At 39.9% G+C, this 19,183-nt stretch overlaps 1 protein-coding gene across 4 annotated transcripts in view; it reads left to right on the top strand.

The window, feature by feature from the left end:
* Window positions 1–5,908: 5,908 nt before the first annotated feature.
* DTWD2 (DTW domain containing 2) overlaps window positions 5,909–19,183 on the top strand; it is a 155,482-nt gene continuing 142,207 nt past the window's right edge. Inside the window, exon 1 of one of the 4 annotated variants that reach the window (XM_526988.9) lies at window positions 5,909–6,285. In XM_526988.9, the coding sequence (XP_526988.2) occupies window positions 6,068–6,285 (218 nt within the window). In that variant the 5' untranslated portion in view covers window positions 5,909–6,067. Of the gene's footprint in view, window positions 6,286–6,307; window positions 6,450–19,183 lie in introns of those variants that run through there. The other 3 variants (XM_016953657.4, XM_016953662.4, XM_016953661.4) reach the window with 3 other exon arrangements.

The raw sequence follows: 19,183 nt of genomic DNA, 5'->3' as shown, positions 1-19,183 counted from the left end.
AAAGTGACCTCTGGTCGTCCTCAGCACTCATTACATGCTAATTATAATGCATTAGTATGCTAAAAGACACTCCCATCAGCACCATGACAGTTTGCAAATGCCAAGGCAACATCAGGAAGTAATCCTGTGTGGTCTGAAAAGGGGAGGAGCCCTCAGTTCTGGAAATTGCCCACCCCTTTCCTGGAAAACTCATAAATAATCCACCCCTTGTTTAACATATAATCAAGAAATAACTATAAATATTATTGGTGCACTAAACCAGGAAGAAGCTGAATCCCTGAATAGACAAATTAACAGGCTCTGAAACTGAGGCAATAATTAATAGCCTACCAACCAAAAAAAGTCCAGGAACAGACGGATTTGCAGCCGAATTCTACCAGAGGTACAAGGAGGAGCTGGTACCATTCCTTCTGAAGCTATTCCAATTGATAGAAAAAGAGGGAATCCTCCCTAACTCATTTTATGAGGCCAGCATCATCCTGATACCAAAGCCTGGCAGAGACACAACAAAAAAAGAGAATTTTAGACCAATATCCCTGATGAACATTGATGCAAAAATCCTCAATAAAATACTGGCAAACCGAATCCAGCAGCACATCAAAAAGCTTATCCACCATGATCAAGTGGGCTTCATCCCTGGGATGAAAGGCTGGTTCAACATACACAAATCAATAAATGTAATCCATCATATAAACAGAACCAAAGACAAAAACCACATGATTATCTCAATAGATGCAGAAAAGGCCTTTGACAAAATTCAACAGCTCTTTATGCTAAAAACTCTCAATAAACTAGGTATTGATGGGACGTATCTCAAAATAATAAGAGCTATTTATGACAAACCCACAGCCAATATCATACTGAATGGGCAAAAACTAGAAGCATTCCCTTTGAAAAACTGGCACAAGACAGGGATGCCCTCTCTCACCACTCGTATTCAACATAGTGTTGGAAGTTCTGGCCAGGGCAATCAGCCAGGAGAAAGAAATAAAGAGTATTCAATTAGGAAAAGAGGAAGTCAAATTGTCCCTGTTTGCAGACAACATGATTGTATATTTAGAAAACCCCATTGTCTCAGCCCAAAATCTCCTTAAGCTGATCAGCAACTTCAGCAAAGTCTCAGGATACAAAATCAATGTGCAAAAATCACAAGCATTCCTATACATCAATAACAGACAAACAGAGAGCCAAATCATGAGTGAACTCCCATTCACAATTGCTTCAAAGAGAATAAAATACCTAGGAATCCAACTTACAAGGGATGTGAAGGACCTCTTCAAGGAGAACTACAAACCACTGCTCAATGAAATAAAAGAGGACAAAAACAAATGGAAGAACATTCCATGTTCATGGATAGGAAGAATCAATATTGTGAAAATGGCCATACTGCCCAAGGTAATTTACAGATTCAATGCCATCCCCATCAAGCTACCAATGACTTTCTTCACAGAATTGGAAAAAACTACTTTAAAGTTCATATGGAACCAAAAAAGAGCCCACATTGCCAAGACAATCCTAAGCAAAAAGAACAAAGCTGGAGGCATCATGCTACCTGAGTTCAAACTATATTACAAAGCTACAGTAACCAAAACAGCACGGTACTGGTACCAAAACAGAGATATAGACCAATGGAACAGAACAGAGTCCTCAGAAATATTACCACACATCTACAACCATCTGATCTTTGACAAACCTGAGAAAAACAAGAAATGGGGAAAGGATTCCCTATTTAATAAATTGTGCTGGGAAAACTGGCTAGCCATATGTAGAAAGCTGAAACTGGGTCTCTTCCTTACACCTTATACAAAAATTAATTCAAGATGGATTAAAGACTTAAACATTAGACCTAAAACCATAAAAACCGTAGAAGAAAACCTATGCAATACCATTCAGGACATAGGCATGGGCAAGGACTTCATGTCTAAAACACCAAAAGCAATGGCAACAAAAGCCAAAATTGACAAATGGGATCTAATTAAACGAAAGAGCTTCTGCACAGCAAAAGGAACTACCATCAGAGTGAACAGGCAACCTACAGAATGGGAGAAAATTTTTGCAATCTACCCATCTGATAAAGGGCTAGTATCCAGAATCTACAAAGAGCTTAAACAAATTTACAAGAAAAAATCAAACAACCCCATCAAAAAGTGGGCAAAGGATATGAACAGACACTTCTCAAAAGAAGACATTTATGCAGCCAAAAAACACATGAAAAAATGCTCAACATCACTGGCCATCAGAGAAATGCAAATCAAAACCACAGTGAGATACCATCTCACACCAGTTAGAATGGCAATCATTAAAAAGTCAGGAAACAACTGGTGCTGGAGAGGATGTGGAGAAATAGGAACACTTTTACACTGTTGGTGGGACTGTAAACTAGTTCAACCACTGTGGAAGACAGTGTGGCTATTCCTCAGGGATCTAGAACTAGAAATACCATTTGACCCAGCCATCCCATTACTGGGTATATACCCAGAGGATTATAAATCATGCTGCTATAAAGACACATGCACACGTATGTTTATTGCGGCACTATTCACAATAGCTAAGACTTGGAACCAACCCAAATGCCCATCAATGATAGACTGGATTAAGAAAATGTGGCACATATACACCATGGAATACTATGCAGCCATAAAAAAGGATGAGTTCATATCCTTTGTAGGGACATGGGTGAAGCTGGAAACCATCATTCTCAACAAACTATCACAAGGACAGAAAACCAAACACTGCATGTTCTCACTCACAGGTGGGAATTGAACAATGAGAACACTTGGACACAGGAAGGGGAACATCACACACCAGGGCCTGTTGTGGGGTGGGGGGAGGGGGGAGGGATAGCATTAGGAGATAGACCTAATGTAAATGACGAGTTGATGGGTACAGCACACCAACATGGCACATGTATACATATGTAACAAACCTGCATGTTGTGCACATGTACCCTAGAACTTAAAGTATAATAATAATTTAAAAAAAAAGTATCCTTGATGAAGTAGCCTAAGCTGCTGCTCTGCCTATGGAGTAGCCATTTGTTATTCTTTTGCTTGCCTAATAAACTTGGTTTTCACTTAAAAGAAAAATAAGTGGCCAGGCGTGGTGGCTCACTCCTGTAATCCCAGCACTTTGGGAGGCCGAGGCGGGTGGATCACCTGAGGTCTGGAGTTCAAGACCAGCCTGATCAACACAGTAAAACCCTGTCTCTACTAAAAATACAGAACTGGCCTGGCATGGTGGCATGCAGCCTGTAGTCCCAGCTACTCGGGAGGCTGAGGCAGAATTGCTTGAACCCGGGAGGCGGAGGTTGCAGTGAGCCCAGATCACGCCACTACTCTCCAGCCTGGGCGGCCGAGCGAGACTCCATCTCAAAAAAAAAAAACAAAGAAAAAACCACTAAATTTGTGGTTATTAGTTCCACAGTGATAGAAAATGAATATAGCAAAAAATACCATGTTTTTATTTCATTTAAATCAAATCTTATACAATGCTGAATCTTCATACTGCAGGCCTGGCAGGATATTCAATCCCTTACATTACTGAGGCCCTTTCCTCTACCAGTAACAGGATCTCCTTTTCCCACAACACCAGGCGTGGACCTAAGATTGTCCTCAGTCTTTACTACCCAAACTCCTCTGAGGCAAAGGAGCATAAAAGTCTGGTTTTCTACCTGAAGTTGGGAGATAAACAAAACATACATTAACACCTCAATACATTATCTTGACACTAGTAAGTTGGCTGTATCCCATAAAGGATATTTTACTTCCCTTTCTGGTGTCTTGGCACTTCCCAGAAGCTGAGTCACTGATGGTCTGATACCTCGGTCTGCCCCAAGGTGGTAACCTCACCTGCATGTTTCCTCAGGCGTCTGAAGGTCATTGTTCACAAACCTGGATATTGGGTGAATTTCTTGCTTCCTATAGAGGAAAATGGCTCTCCTTTCTCAACTCTGTGTCCTGCCTGGATGGAAGCTTTCTTTGATTTTGGTCAGCCTCTGAGACAATGGACTTGTAGCAGATTTTCTTCATAAGGAGTGGAGATGGAGCAGGAGACCACTTAGGTCTTTGGCAATATTCTATGCAAGAGATGATGGGGGCTTGAACCAGGGCAGAAGTAGTAGGTGAGATAAATGTTTGGATTTTGAATACTTGAAGGGTAAAGCCAATAATCTGATATGGGGTGTTAAAAAGGAAGCCCCAAATAAGTAGGCTCACATCAACCTAAAAGGAAGGAGCAGAGGCAAAATTAATATAGAGAGTTTATTTGGGCCAACGTTGAGGACTGTAGCCTAGGTCGTACTTCCAGGTTGCCGTGGAGAGTGCTCTGGAGAACAAAATGGGCTGGAGTTTTTAAAGAAAAGAGAACGAATCAGCAGAGGGGGGCATTACAAAAGCTATGTCTCAGGAAGTGTCATTTATTTACAGAAATAACATTGGTTAGTGATTGGCTATACATATTGTTGAACTATAGGGCATACGGCGTTTTATGGCTACTTGGTGTCAGTCTAGGGCCTGCATAGCAAGCGCCTTCAAGAGGTAATTATTTAGCTCAAGGGAGAGTGAGACATGACTGCTCGCATTCCTTAGATAAAAAGTTTTTTTTTTTTTTCCTTATCATCTGTCTTCTCACACCACACAACTGGGAGTCTCAAGGGACCTTAGTGGACTTGAGCACATTTCACCTCTTGAAATTAAAGATGAGCGGCTTCCTTTCGTTTAAAGATAAGTCACATGAGAATTTAATTTTGGCAGTTAAAGAATTGGTTCCCCAACCTAAATCTGCAGCCAAGATGAATTTTCTGATTCATCTCCTTTCCTACAGTTTCTGGATTTTGTTTATCCACCAATTCCAAATGGCATAATTGCTAGTTCTTTCTCCCACTCTACGTCCATCACCAGGTGGGTGTTTCAGCCTTTTTCTATCCCTCACATAGGACGCTCCAAAGGAAAAGAGAGGTGCTGTTTCCGGGGGGAAAGAACGTAGGATAGTTGAAAACAGCACGGTATTTTATTCACAAACTTGATTTTAAGATGACTGAAAAATCTAATGTGAAATAAACATTTTAAGAAATACAGTATTTGCTCTATTACTGTGTTGTCTACTTTGCCTCACATTTAATCTATTACAACTATAGAGTTAAGACAACTGTGATTCCTAAACTTAATTCACATGATTGATGAAAACCAAGCTTAATTCTGTTTAAATGTTGTGTATTGCTGGAAGTAACACAAAACATTAATAAATAAAAGGAATTCGACACCCATTTTGGGTAAATAGTATTTCTGCCTTCATTCTAACATAGATTTCATTTTGGCTTTTAAAAAACAGCTGCTGTGCTATATACCGCTGTATCCAGTAGTTGTTTAATACCTGGGCAACGTTACCTTTCTAGGGCTTGTTTCCTCATACATAAAACCTATTGGTACCCCGGGCCAGCTCTCCTATTGCTTCCTGATCCGGGACGATCTAAAAATCTAATTTAACAAATATCTGGTGTCCAGTGTAAAATAGCATGCTTGATGTCTTATTAGCACAAGACATAGAAGAGCAGGAAATTCACATAAGGAAACGGACCAGCTGTGAGTAGTTTCCAGTGGATATAACCTCTCCTTTGTTGGCCTTTAAATAATAAGTGCATCAGCTGCCGCACCTGCGATGCATGCACGCGTGGAAATCCTGCAAATTCTTAAACTGCCATCCCAAGGAGGAAAATGCAGAATGCCATTTTATTTTAACTTTTAAAGGGGTTAAATTCGGGCTTGGTACTGGGGTGCTCTCGGGGAGGTTTCCCTTACCTCTCCCAATGACGCTACTTAACCTCACCAGCACTCCAACACTGCCCACACTTGCCTACCCAGTTCTAGGTGAACGGTCCCACTGGGCACGGACCAATGGGTTCGTTCCTTCCCAGCGGCAGGGTGGGACCTCCAGCCTGGGCTTCGGAGACCCGCCCCCCGTACGTGGCGTGCGTGCATGGCGCTACGCGGCGCGGGCCGGTTTCTACAGCGCGTGGCGCCCCCCGGCGGCAGCCGGGCTTCAATGCCACGGCCTGACTGGAGTGTCCGCCATGGAGTCGCAGAAAGAGGCGCGAACACTCCAGGAGCCCGTTGCGCGGCCTTCTGGGGCCTCAAGCTCTCAGACGCCGAACGACAAGGAGCGGCGGGAGGGCGGCGCAGTGCCGGCGGCGGCTGCCCTGGGCGCAGAGGCGGACGACGACAGTGCGGACGGGCTGTGGGAGCTGCCGGTGGAGCCGGCCGAGCGGAGGCCCGAGTGCACCCGCTGCAGGTGACCGCTGGGCTGGGGGCGGGGACTGCAGCCGGCAGCGGCCTTCGGAGGAGGGTGCGGCGCCCCCTGCCGGGGAGTCGGCGGCTTGGGCAGCTCTGCGATTAGGGCGGCGGAGTTGGCGGGTGCACGTTGGAAATCTCGGAAATGCCAGGCACAGCTACCTAGTAAGAAGCCGTTTTTCCAGGTTCATGATTATCTAACCTTACTTCCTGCAATATGCTGAGCGTATCATGGGATGAGCAGACATCAGTTCTGTTTCCAAGAAACTTAAGCGTCCAAAAGGGGAAGTAAGGGGTGATGACAATAATACTTGTAAAATAGTTACACAGTCATACTTAAGTGGCATAGTTATATCACAGTTAAAAAGCATAAAGTGGATTGGAGGAGAGAGACAGTCTCCTTTACCTATCCTACCAGAACTCTAAATATAGGGCCTTTTCAGGTCTTCATTCTAGGTTCTCTTCAAACCCTACATACGTCTCACTGGTAATTTATAAAATCAGTTTTCATGGTAAATTATCATCTGTATCCCAGTGTGTCTAGCTCAGACCTTTCTTCGGAACACCGGACCGGTGCATTAATTTATCAGGTGTTTATTGAGTGCTTTGGTAATCACTGACAATGCAGTGGAGTTCATGTTTTTGTAGAGTATTCTCTTACTGGATACGGATAATAAACCAGCAAACAAGCAATCAAATATGTAATTACAAACTGGGAAAAAAGCAGTGAAGGAAAGGAATGGGTTGCTACTGTAGAAAATAGCTCAATGGTGTCATGAACTATCTCTGAGATTTGAAAGATGAGAAGAATCCAGCCAGGGGAAAAGCATTCCAAGAAGGGGAACAGAAGGACTGAATATGGTTGAAGGTCTTTACTGCTTGAATACTTGGAGTATCATACTTTGGACATTTTGACCTTTTCCCAGGTTTGACCTTTTCCTAGGGCTGGATTGTAAGACTTCAGAGGAAAGGATCTTGAATGTAGAATGTTTTTATATTTTCTAAATGTACTATGTATAGTTGACGCTCAGTAAACCTCTGAGGAGGATGGAAAATTTGTGATTAGAAGGGACTGTGAATTTGAACATAGGGGTTTGTGAATACAATTAATTTAAACAAGTCGTCTGAGGGGGTTGGGGAAGCATTTAAAAATGTTTGGAGGGGTCTCAATAGGATACTGGAGGAAAAGTGTTTCAAATATAAATCAAAGGCTAAATTACTCTGCTAGCTTTATTTAGTTTTTAGTCTGTTCAGAATTGTTAATTATAAATATATAGTTAAAAATCTGTTTAGCAGAGATTTATTTTATGATGCTTTTTTAAAAAAATGGCTTGCTGAATTTAATCTTTTTTTCAGTTACGTTTAGTTAATACCTTAGGATTACAATTTTCCCCAACATTTCTGCACTTTGCTTATTTCTGGTGAAATTTGCTACCTGTGAAAAGCTCTCCTCCCTCTTGCTATGCATTTTATTTGCTTTAATTAGGTAGAATATAATTCTAGAATTATGGAGAATATTTAGGTGTTGTCAATAAAATGTAAATGAATTGATGGCTTTTTATATTTTATTTCATTATGCTATTAGAGTTCTACTAGTACCCTGGGTGAACTTCTTTACATTTATGCTTAAAATAGTTTTAAAAATGCATTCTTAGATTTGATTGATCATTGAGTCACAGTTATTTGGCTATTTACTTAAACTGTATTCATTTCTCTGAACACATTACTACAAATGTCACAGCCTAGGGGAGTTCCAGAAATTAGCTTTGTTCAGGAAGTGCAAACTCAGTTTAACTTTTCAGCAGAATCTTGCTCATTAGTAATATAACATATCTTAAATATGAATGGAATATTCTTTAAAAGATCCCAAACTTGTAATTTATTATTGCAAGATATAGATTCTATAAATGTATTCTGTCCTTTATGTATGTCTTGTTTACAAAACTTGCCTGTATTCCATTTACCTCTTAGAATACTTTTCCTATCCCCCACTCCCAAACGTATATAATTATTTTTTTTCAGATAAAGACAAAACCTTGGCTGATCTCCCCAGAGTATGTATCATTAGCATTATTTGAGATAACATAAGAAGGCTGAGGGTCATGGGACATGGTAGGTGCACAAAAGATTTGTTGAACTACTTGGTAAAATTCAGTTGTTCAGCAAATATTTTTGGAGACCCTACTTCCAGACAGTGTGATAGGCTATGAAATACAAAGATGAAAAAGAGATGACTTCAGTTCTCCTGAAGATCAGGATCTAGTGGAAAGTGGCATATCTATTTACATGGGGAGCCCTCAGATTAAAAATCCTATGATGTAGGGCAGTTTTTTCAAATTATAGGTAATGAACCGCATCAAAATTTTGAAGCTCTGAAGAAAACAGCAAAAAGTGTTTTCTGAATTTTTCAAAGTAAAAGTATTTGTAAAATAACTTTGTTCAAGTTAAAATCATCTTGCTAATTTAAACAATCTTATTTAAATTATATGACATCAGAGTGGAAAGATTTAAACACTTTTTATATGTGTTTGATATCCTTTGGCAGTCTTCGAAATTAGGCCGTCGTGGAGTAAGAGTCAGAAGGCAAAAGGATGCATGTTCACCAAGTAGTGCTTCTGAGATTTTACTAGAGTCTTTAATTTTGTTAGGAAATAAAGTGTAATGTACGTGTGTATTTGTATGTATATATGTGTGTGTGTATATATATATATATAAATGCACATAAGCATGTGGTCTTTTTCTTGTTGAATTCTATACTATCAGCTTCTTTCTTAGATGGGTATATGTAAGGTGTTATAGGAACATATAAAAAGGTGCTCCTAACCCTAAGTTTGTATGGTGGAGATGAGGAAAAGATCTGGGAAATCTTGGAAGTGACATGTAAGCTGAGACTGAAGGACATAACGAAATATTTAATCTGGATTCTAATATTTAGGATTAATTAGGGAAGAGTCTGGCTGAGGAGAGGGCTTGAGGGAGGAAAAAGTGAGCTTTGGTTGAGGAAACAGTATGTACGAGAGTTTAGTGTATAGAATATATAGTGTATTTGGGGAGTTTGGGAGAAGGGAGGGAGTGATGAGAGACGAGGCTGCAGAGATTAGTGGTGGTTGCCCCAGGAAGGGCAAAATAAACTATGTCAGGGAGTTTGGGCCTAATGCTCTATAACCCAACAAGCCAGCCACTGTAATATTTTTATATTTGAAAGGTGGTGACAAGTTTGACTTTTGTACGTGACTTTTGCTGTATAATTTGTACTTTTTTATTTTATAAAAAAAGCAACTGGATGGTGATAAAAGGGTACAAGCTTGACTGGGAAGAATTAGGGCCTCATTCCAGAAATATTTTAGGCATCTTAATTATACTTTTATATCTTCTGTAGTTACTGCTATGCATTTGAGGATGAGTCATAAACCACTTGCAAATCATTGGTCATAGGAATAATGGAATAATGTCTAAAAACAGCATGTTTTAAAACCTGTTTAAGGGAAGAAACAGCAGGGAGAGCATGCACATAAACTGAATCAGATAGACCCTGAGATGGAAGTTTTTGTCTCTCCAGTGTTTTCTTTTCAAAAGTAACAAGCTTAAGAATTATAATAAACCGTATCTATGTATTTAACACCCATTTACTAAACACCAGCCATCTGCCAGGCACATACTAGGCCTAGATATTTTATATATGATAATATTTTATTTAGTTCTTGTAACAAACTTTTAGATTGCTGCTTTTTTTTTTTTTTGAAACGGAGTCTTGCTCTGTCACCCAGGCTGGATTGCAGTGGCGCAATCTTGGCTCGCTGCAACCTCTGCCTCCCAGGTTCAAACCATTCTCCTGCTTCAGCCTCCAGAGTAGCTGGGGCTACAGGTGCCTGCCACCATGCCTGGCTAAGTTTTGTATTTGTTTTTGAGATGGAGTTTTGCTCTTGTTGCCCAGGCTGCAGTGCAATGGCGTGATCTTGGCTGACCGCAACCTCTGCCACCCAGGTTGAAGCGATCCTCCTGCCTCAGCCTCCTGAGTAGCTGGGATTACAGGCATGCACCACCACCACGCCTGACTAATTTTGTATTTTTAGTAGAGATGGGGCTTCTCCATGTTGGTCAGGCTGGTCTCGAGCTTCCGACCTCAGGTGATCCACCTGCCTTGGCCTCCCAAAGTGCTGGGATTACAGGCGTGGGCCACTGCGCCCAGCCTAGGTTTTGTATTCTTAGTAGAAGCAGGTTTTCTGCCCTGTTGGTCAGGCTGGTCTTGAACTCCTGACCTCAGGTGAGCCGCCTGCTTCAGCCTCCCAAGGTACTGGGATTACAGGTGAGAGCCACCGCGCCCAGCTACTGTTTGCTTTTAAATGATGAGGAAATACAGGTAACAGGCAAGTAGCAGAATTGGGTCTCTAGCTCCAGTCCACTTGGTTCCCTAGCTCATGCAAGTACTTGATCTCACTCCAGGCTCCTTGCTGAAGAAGCGTTAAGATTTTGTTTGCACAGTAGGTATTATCACCAGTTGAAATGGCATCACTAAGTCTGCAAGATTTTCAGACTTTTTAAGTTAGGATGCTGAGTTTTAGTATTTTCTCTGGCTTTTTAATTCCACATATCATTACCTTTTCCTTATTCTTTAGGCTTGGATATTCTGGAGGAAAAAGTGATGGGGGGAACATCATAAGAGAGAGACAGAGAGATAAAATGGGGAAAGGAGAGAGAGAAGGGAAGAGTGCAGGTGTTTAAGAAGAATGCACGAGCCACAAACTGGCACTCTACAGATGTTTTGCTTTGAACTGTGTTTTATCAGCTTTTAAATTAGTTGCTAATAGTTCAAAATCAAGATGTTTTATATAAAAATCCAGATTTCTGGCTTTTGTGACAGTGGGAAGATCTGACAGCTTCAGAGACCACCTTCCTGAGCAGCAGTTGGTTAAGCTCAGTATTATTGGCTGTGCCCGTATATTGGGCGTGATCTCTCCAGGTCACTGTAGCTCCCAGTCGTTACTGCTTAACTCATTTGTGGTTAACTGCTGGCCCCCCATAGGCATTTATGTTTTGATTCTGGGTCTCCTGTACATCATTGTGGTTGTCTGACTGAGCAACTGGTAAATCAGTCTTCAAATTTGGTGGGAAAAGTGAAAAGTGGTAATTCCTAGGGTAGTTAATGTAGAATAACTGAAACTGTTGAATCAGTATCAGCACTTAGAAAATAAACTATTTTGGGCCAGGCACAGTGGCTCATGCCTGTAGTCCCAGCACTTTGGGAGGCTGAGGCAGATGGATCACAAGGTCAGAGGAGATCGAGACCGGCCTGACCAACATGGTGAAACCCTGTCTCTACTAAAAATACGAAAATTAGCCGGGCGTGGTGGTGAGTGCCTGTAATCCCAGCTACTTGGGAGGCTGAGGCAGGAGAATCGCTTGAACTTGGGAGGCGGAGGTTGCACTGAGCCAAGATTGCTCCACTGCACTCCAGCCTCAGCGACAGAGTGAAACTCCGTCTCAAAAAAAAAAAAAAAGAAAACAAACTATTTTGGTAAATTTAAAATCAGCTAGATTATTGATAATTTTTAGGGTAAAAATTTGGGTATTCTGAAGTTTAATTTTTGTATATATCAAAGATATATTCTCAAGAGAAAATTATTATATTAGTTTGTTCTTTCCTGTTAGTATAGAAAATATGTTTATTTGTTGAAATAGTTTATTCATGATATATGTGAAAAGCTAACTGATTTACAAATCATTGTGCAGGCTAATTGTATGTCCAAAGTTGAGCAATGATATATGTCAAGAGGGAATTTTTTCATAACCTTAATTAAATCTCCAAAGAGGAATGGCCAGTTTTAAAAACCACATTAGAGCTTTCTAAGTGTTTGATTTATTTTCCCTAGGAAAAATAGGAATTATATTTTTACCCTCCGATAGGTAGAAGTTTTCTTCAAAGACTGTAAAAGCACATTAATTCCTTGAGTTCATTTTCCCAAAATTAATAATTCATAGTTTCTATTAGTGCTTATGTAGTCAGATAATATATTCAAAAATAGTCTAGCCTAAAATTTGGTATCACTTAAAAAGAGTTCACAGGCTACAAAGTACTTTTACATTTTTGTTTAAAACATGAGACAACCTTATGATTTAAATAGTGTTATTCTCTTTTATAGACTCTTTAGGTCAGATGACTAATAAGAGGCAGAGCTGCTTTAGCTTTCATATTTTTATTGCTACACCACATGATAATGAATTATTGCTACACCACATAATAATGAACAGTATGACTGCATTTGTTTTTCTTGCATGTAGTAAGTATTTACATGAGGTGTTTCTCTGCCTTCTTCTAATCTAAAGATTCTTTTCCTTTACCTTTGGCCATGGGTATTTTTAATTATTTTGAGGTAAGCAATTTTTAAATTATTGTATTTCTTAAAGTCAAGCCTGTATCTCCTGAATTCTTTGTCTGTCTGTGATGAGATTCTCATTTCTATTGCTGGCTTTTCACTTTTATGTTAGAAAGGCAGATTCAGGGAGGCTGAGGTGGGAGGATCACTTGAGCCCAGGAGTTCGAGGCTGTAGTAAGGTAAGAAGGTGCCACTGTGCTATTGCCTGGGTGACAGAGTAAGATCCCATCTCTTAGAGAGAGGGAGGTGTTGGATTTTTTTTTTCTGCTGAGTTTATTGTTTGTTTGCTTGTTTTTCATTTTTCACTATTGGAAACCTAGTTGAAAAGGTATGTATTGAGCCTGTTGACCTTGCAAAGGGTAGGGAAATTGACCTGATAGAAATGTCTCTGATATGTTTGTTTATGTAGACAAGTTATTTGGCAGTCTAATTCTTTTTTCAAAAATTGTGGTAACATTTACATAACATAATATTTATCATTTTAATCATTTAAGTGTACAGTTTAGTGACATTAAATATATAATGTTGTGTAGCCATCATCACGATGTAAATGGTATAAACCCCAAACCTTTTCATCATCCCAACATAAACTCTGTCCATTACACTGTAATTTCCTATTTTTCCCTCCCCTGAGACCCTGGTAACCTCTCTTCTACTTTTTGTTTCTATGAATTTACTTATTCTAGATTTAAGTGGAATCATATATTTGTCTATCTGTGTCTGGCTAATTTCACCGAGTATAATGTTTTCAAGGTCCATCCATGTTGTAGCAAATGGATGAAAATTTCACTTAATTCTATGGCTGAATTTTATGTGTATAACCACATTTTGTTGATCTATTATCCATTCATCTGTTGATGAATGCTTGGGTTGTTTTTACCTTTTGGCTATTGTCAATAATGATGCAATGAACATTGGTATACAAATAATCTGTTCTAGTTCCTACTCTCAGTTTTTTTTTTTTAATATATATTTTAGGTTGGTGCAAAAGTAATTGTGGTTTTTGCCATTACTATCTAGGAGTGGAATTGCTGGGTCATATGGTTTTATGTTTAACTTTCTGAGGAATTGTCAAGCTATTTTCCACAGTAGCTGCACCACCTACATTCCCACCAGCAGTGTATGAGCTTTCTGTTTTTTCCACATTCCTGCCAACACTTACTATTATCCATTTTATTATGCCCATCTTAGGAGGCATGAAGTAATATTTCATTGTGGTTTTGATTTGTATTTTGCTGACTAATAATGTTGAACATCTTCTCATGTGCTTTTTGGCCATTTGCATATCTTCTTTGGAAAAATGTCTATTCAAGTCCTTTTGGCAGGCGAATTGCAAGTGGACAAGTTAGCCTGTCACAGTTTCATGGACACTGGCAAAAGACATGAAATTCCTGGGCCAAAGACAAAGGACTTTATTACTCAAGGCGCAACAGGGAGTATGAGCTTCATGTTTGTGTTGTTTCTTTTGTTGTCCCCTCCCACTCCAAGCTCTACAGGGATTTCAGAGATAATTTGGTAGATGCTGTGCACACAGTGGGTTTGCGTCCTGGCTGAAGGACCTTGAACTTAGTGTGTTCCTGAATTTTTTACAATGGGTTGCCAGTAAACCTGCTCTTTTTCCAGAGGGAGACCTTATGGGTCTTTCAGGGCTATTCACCATGTAGATACCTTTGAAAAGATAGTCCAGAACAAAAGGTTATTGTCTCAGTCACAAAACACACAGAAATGTAAGAGACCCATGGAGAATTACCTCCAAAGTTCAGTTACCAAAATGAAGAAATGAACATTGGTACAGTACTGTTTTTCTTTTCAACTTTTAAGTTCCAGGGTACATGTGCAGGATGGGCAGGTTTGTTACATAGGTAACATGTGCCATGGTGGTTTGCTGCACAGATCAACCCATCCCCTAGGTATTAAGCCCAGCATCCATTAGCTATTCTTCCTGATGCTCTCCCACCCCCTGCCCTCCTGACAGGCCCCAATGTGTGTTATTCCCCACTTTGTGTCTGTGTGTTCTCATTGTTCAGCTCCCACTTATAAGTGAGAACATGCGGTGTTTGGTTTTCTGTTCCTGCATTAGTTTGCTGAGGATAAAGTATCCAGCTTCATCCATGTCCCTGCAAAGGACATGATCTCATTCCATGGCTGCATAGTATTCTATGATGTATGCCACATTTTCTATATCCAGTCTATTATTGATGGGCATGTGGATTGATTCCATGTCTTTGCTATTGTGAATTGTGCTGCAGTGAACATACGCGTGCATTTATCTTTATAATAGAATGATTTATATTCCTTTGGTAATATACCCAGTAATGGGACTACTAGGTCACATGATATTTCTGCTTCTAGATCTTTGAGGAATTGCCCCATTGTCTTCCACAATGGTTGAACTAATTTACACTTCCACCAATAGTATAAAAGTGTTCTTTTTTTCTCCACAACCTCACCAGCATCTGTTGTTTTTTGACCTTTTATTTTTTATTATTTATTTATTTATTTTTTGGGGGATGGACTCTTGCTCTGTCGCCCAGGCTGGAGTGCAGTGGCGCAATCTTTGCTCACTGCAAGCTCTGCCTCCTGGGTTCACACCATTCTCCTGCCTCAGCCTCCCGAGTAGCTGGGACTACAGGTGCCCGCCACCATGCCTGGCTAATTTTTTGTATTTTTAGCAGAGATGGGGTTTCACCATGTTAGCCAGGATGGTCTTGATCTCCTGACCTTGTGATCCGCCTGCCTTGGCCTCCCAAAGTGCTGGGATTATAGGCGTGAGCCACCGCGCCTGGCCTCTATTTTTTATTTTTTGAGATGGAGTCCCACTGTGTAACCCAGGCTGGAGCGCAGTGATGTGATCTTGGCTCACTGCAACCTCCATCTTCCCGGCTCAAGCATTCCTCCTGCTTCAGCCTCCCAGGTAGCTGGGACTACACGTGTGCACCACCATGGCCAGCTAATGTTTTTATTTTTGTTGGAGATGGGGTTTCACCATATTGCCCAGGCTGATCTCTAACTCCTGACCTCAAGTGATCCACCCTCCTTGGCCTCCTGAAGTGCTGGGATTACAGGTGCGAGCCACCGTGCCTGGCCATTTCTTGACATTTTAATAGTCACCATTCTGACTGGCATGAGATGGTATCTCACTGTGGTTTTGATATGGATTTCCATAATCAGTGATGTTGAGCTTTTTTTCTTATGTTTGTTGGCCACATGAATGTCTTCTTTTGAGAAGTGTCTGTTCATGTCCTTTGCCCACTTCTTAATGGGGTTGTTGGTTTTTTTCTGATATATTTATTTAAAATTCCTTGTGGACTCTGGATATTAGACCTTTGTCAGATGGGTAGATTGCCAAGTTTTTCTCCCATTCTGTAGGTTGTCTGTTCACTCTGATGATAGTTTCTTTTCGTGTGCAGAGGTCTTTAGTTTAATTAGATCCCATTTATCAATTTTTGCTTTTGTTGCAAAATTGCTTTTGGTGTTTTTGTCATGAGATCTTGGCCCGTGCCAACGTCCTGAATGGTATTGCTTGGATTTTCTTCTAGGGTTTTTCTAGTTTTGGGTTTTACATTTACGTCTTTAATTCATCTTGAGTTAGTTTTTGTATAAGGTGTAAGGAAGAGGTCCAGTTTCAACTTTCTGCTGCATATGGCTAGCCAGTTCTCCCAGCACCACTTAAAAAAAAGTTAAAAAAAAAAGCAGGGAATCCTTTCCCCATTGCTTGTTTTTGTCAGGCTTGTAGAAGATCAGATGGTTGTAGGTGTGTAGTCTTGTTTCTGAGTTCTCTATTCTGTTCCATTGGTCTATGTGTCTGGTTTTGTACCAGTACCATGCTGTTTTAATTACTGTAGCCTTGTAGTATAGTTGAAGTTAGGTAGTGTAATGCCTCTCAGGTAGTGTAATGCCTCTCCAGTTTTGTTCTTTTCCTTAGGATTGTCTTGGCTATTTGGGTTATTTTTTGGTTCCATATGAATTTTAAAATAGTTTTTCCTAATACTGTGAAGAATGTTAATGGTAGTTTAATTGGAATAGCATTGAATCTATAAATTGGGCAGTATGGCCATTTTCACAATATTGATTCTTCCTGTCCGTGAGCATGGAATGTTTTCCCATTTGTTTGTGTCCTCTCTGATTTCCTTGAGCAGTGATTTGTAGTTCTCCTTAAAGAGGTCCTTCACGTCTCTTGTTAGCTCTATATCTAGGCATTTTATTCTCTTTGTAGCAATTGCGAATGGGAGTTCATTCATGATTTGGCTTTCTGCTTGCCTGTTGTTGGTACATAGGAATGCTTGTGATTTTTGCACATTGATTTTATATCCTGAGACTTTGCTGAAGTTGCTGATCAGCTTAAGGAGATTTTGGGCTGAGACAATGGGGTTTTCTAAATATACAATCATGTCATCTGCAAACAGATACAATTTGACTTCCTCTCTTCCTATTTGAATACCCTTTCTTTCTTTCTCTTGCCTGATTGCCCTGAGCAGAACTTCCAATGCTATTTTGAATAGCAGTGGTGAGAGAGGGGATCCTTGTCTTGTGCTGATCTTCAAAGGAAATGCTTCCAGCTTTTGCCCATTCAGTATGATATTGGTTGTGGGTTTGTCATAAATAGCTCTTATTATTTTGAGATATGTTCCATCAATACCTAGTTTATTGAGAGTTTTAGCATGAAAGGGTGTTGAATTTTATCAAAGGCTTTTTGTGCATTTTTTGAGATAATCATGTGGTTTTTGTCATTGGTTCTGTTTATGTGATGGATTACATTTATTGATTTGCATATGTTGAACCAGCCTTGCATCCCAGGTATGAAGCTGACTTGATCATGGTGGATAACCTTTTTGATGTGCTACTGTATTCAGTTTCCCAGTATTTTATTAAGGATTTTCTCATTGATGTTCATCAGGGATATTGGCCTGAAATGTTCTTTTTTTGTTGTATCTCTGCCAGGTTTTGGTATCAGGATGATGCTGGCCTCATAAAATGAGTTAGGGAGGAGTCTCTCTTTTTCTATTATTTGAAATAGTTTCAGAAGGAATGGTACCAGCTCCTCTTTGTACCTGTGGTAGAATTCGTCTGTGAATCTGGTTCTGAGCTGTTTTTGGTTGGTAGGCTATTAATTACTGCCTCAATTTCAGAACTGGTTATCGGTCTATTCAGGGATTCGACTTCTTCCTAGTTTAGTGTTGGGAGGGTGTATATGTCCAGGAATTTATCCATTTCTTCTAGATTTTCTAGTTTATGTATGTAGAGGTGTTTAGAGTATTCTTTGATGGTAGTTTGTATTTCTGTGGGATCATTGGTGATACCCCCTTTATCATCTTTTACTGTGTCTATTTGATTCTTCTCTTTTTTCTTCTTTATTAGTCTGGCTAGCGGTCTATCTATTTTGTTAATCTTTTCAAAACACCAGCTCCTGGATTCATATATTTTTTTGAAGGGTTTTTTTGTGTCTCTATCTTCAGTTCTGCTCTGATCTTAGTTGTTTCTTGTCTGTTGCTAGCTTTTGAATTTGTTTGCTCTTGCTTTAGTTCTTTTAATTGTGATATTAGGGTGTTGATTTTAGATCTTTCCCACTTTCTCCTGTGGGCATTTAGTACTATAAATTTCCCTCTAAACGCTGCGTTAGCTGTGTCCCAGATAAACTGGTACGTTGTGTCTTTGTTCTCATTGGTTTCAAATAACTTATTTATTTCTGCCTTAATTTCATTATTTACCCAGTAGTCATTCAGGAGCAGGTTGTTCAGTTTCCATGTAGTTGTGAGGTTTTGAGTGAGTTTCTTAATTCTGAGTTCTAATTTGATTGCATTGTGGTCTGAGAGACTGTTATGATTTCCATTCTTTTGCATTTGCTGAAGAGTGTTTTGCTTCTAATTATGTGGTCAATTTTAGAATAAGTGTGATGTGGTGATGAGAAGAATGTATATTCTGTTGATTTGGGGTGGAGAGTTCTGTAGATGTCTATTAGGTCTACTTGGTCCAGAGCTGAGTTCAAGTCCTGCATATCCTTTTTAATTTTCTGTCTCATTGATCTGTCCAATATTGATGGTGAGGTGTTAAAGTCTCTCACTATTATTGTGTGGGAGTCTAAGTCTCTTACAGAAACCCCATCCAAAGGTCACCAGCGTCAAAGACCAAAGGTAGATAAATCCATGAAGATGAGGAAAAACCAGCACAAAAAGGCTGAAAATCCCAAAAACCAGAATGCCTCTTGTCCTCCAAAGGATTACAGCTCTTCACCACCAAGGGAACTAAACTGGATGGAGAATGAGTTTGATGAATTGACATAAGTAGGCTTCAGAAAGTGGGTAATATCAAATTCCTCCGAGCTAAAGGAGCATATTCTAACCCAATGTAAGGAAGCTAAGAACCTTGAAAAAAGGTTAGACGAATTGCTAACTAGAATAACCAGTTTAGAGAATAACATAAATTACCTGATGGAGCTGAAATACACAGCATGAGAACTTCTTGAAGCATACACAAGTATCAGTAGCCAAATCGATCAAGCGGAAGAAAGGATATCAGAAATTGAAG

This window comes from Pan troglodytes, chromosome 4 (assembly GCF_028858775.2).
Source record: "Pan troglodytes isolate AG18354 chromosome 4, NHGRI_mPanTro3-v2.0_pri, whole genome shotgun sequence".
Classification (NCBI taxonomy): Eukaryota; Metazoa; Chordata; class Mammalia; order Primates; family Hominidae; genus Pan; species Pan troglodytes.
This window is presented reverse-complemented; position numbering and strand designations above follow the sequence as displayed.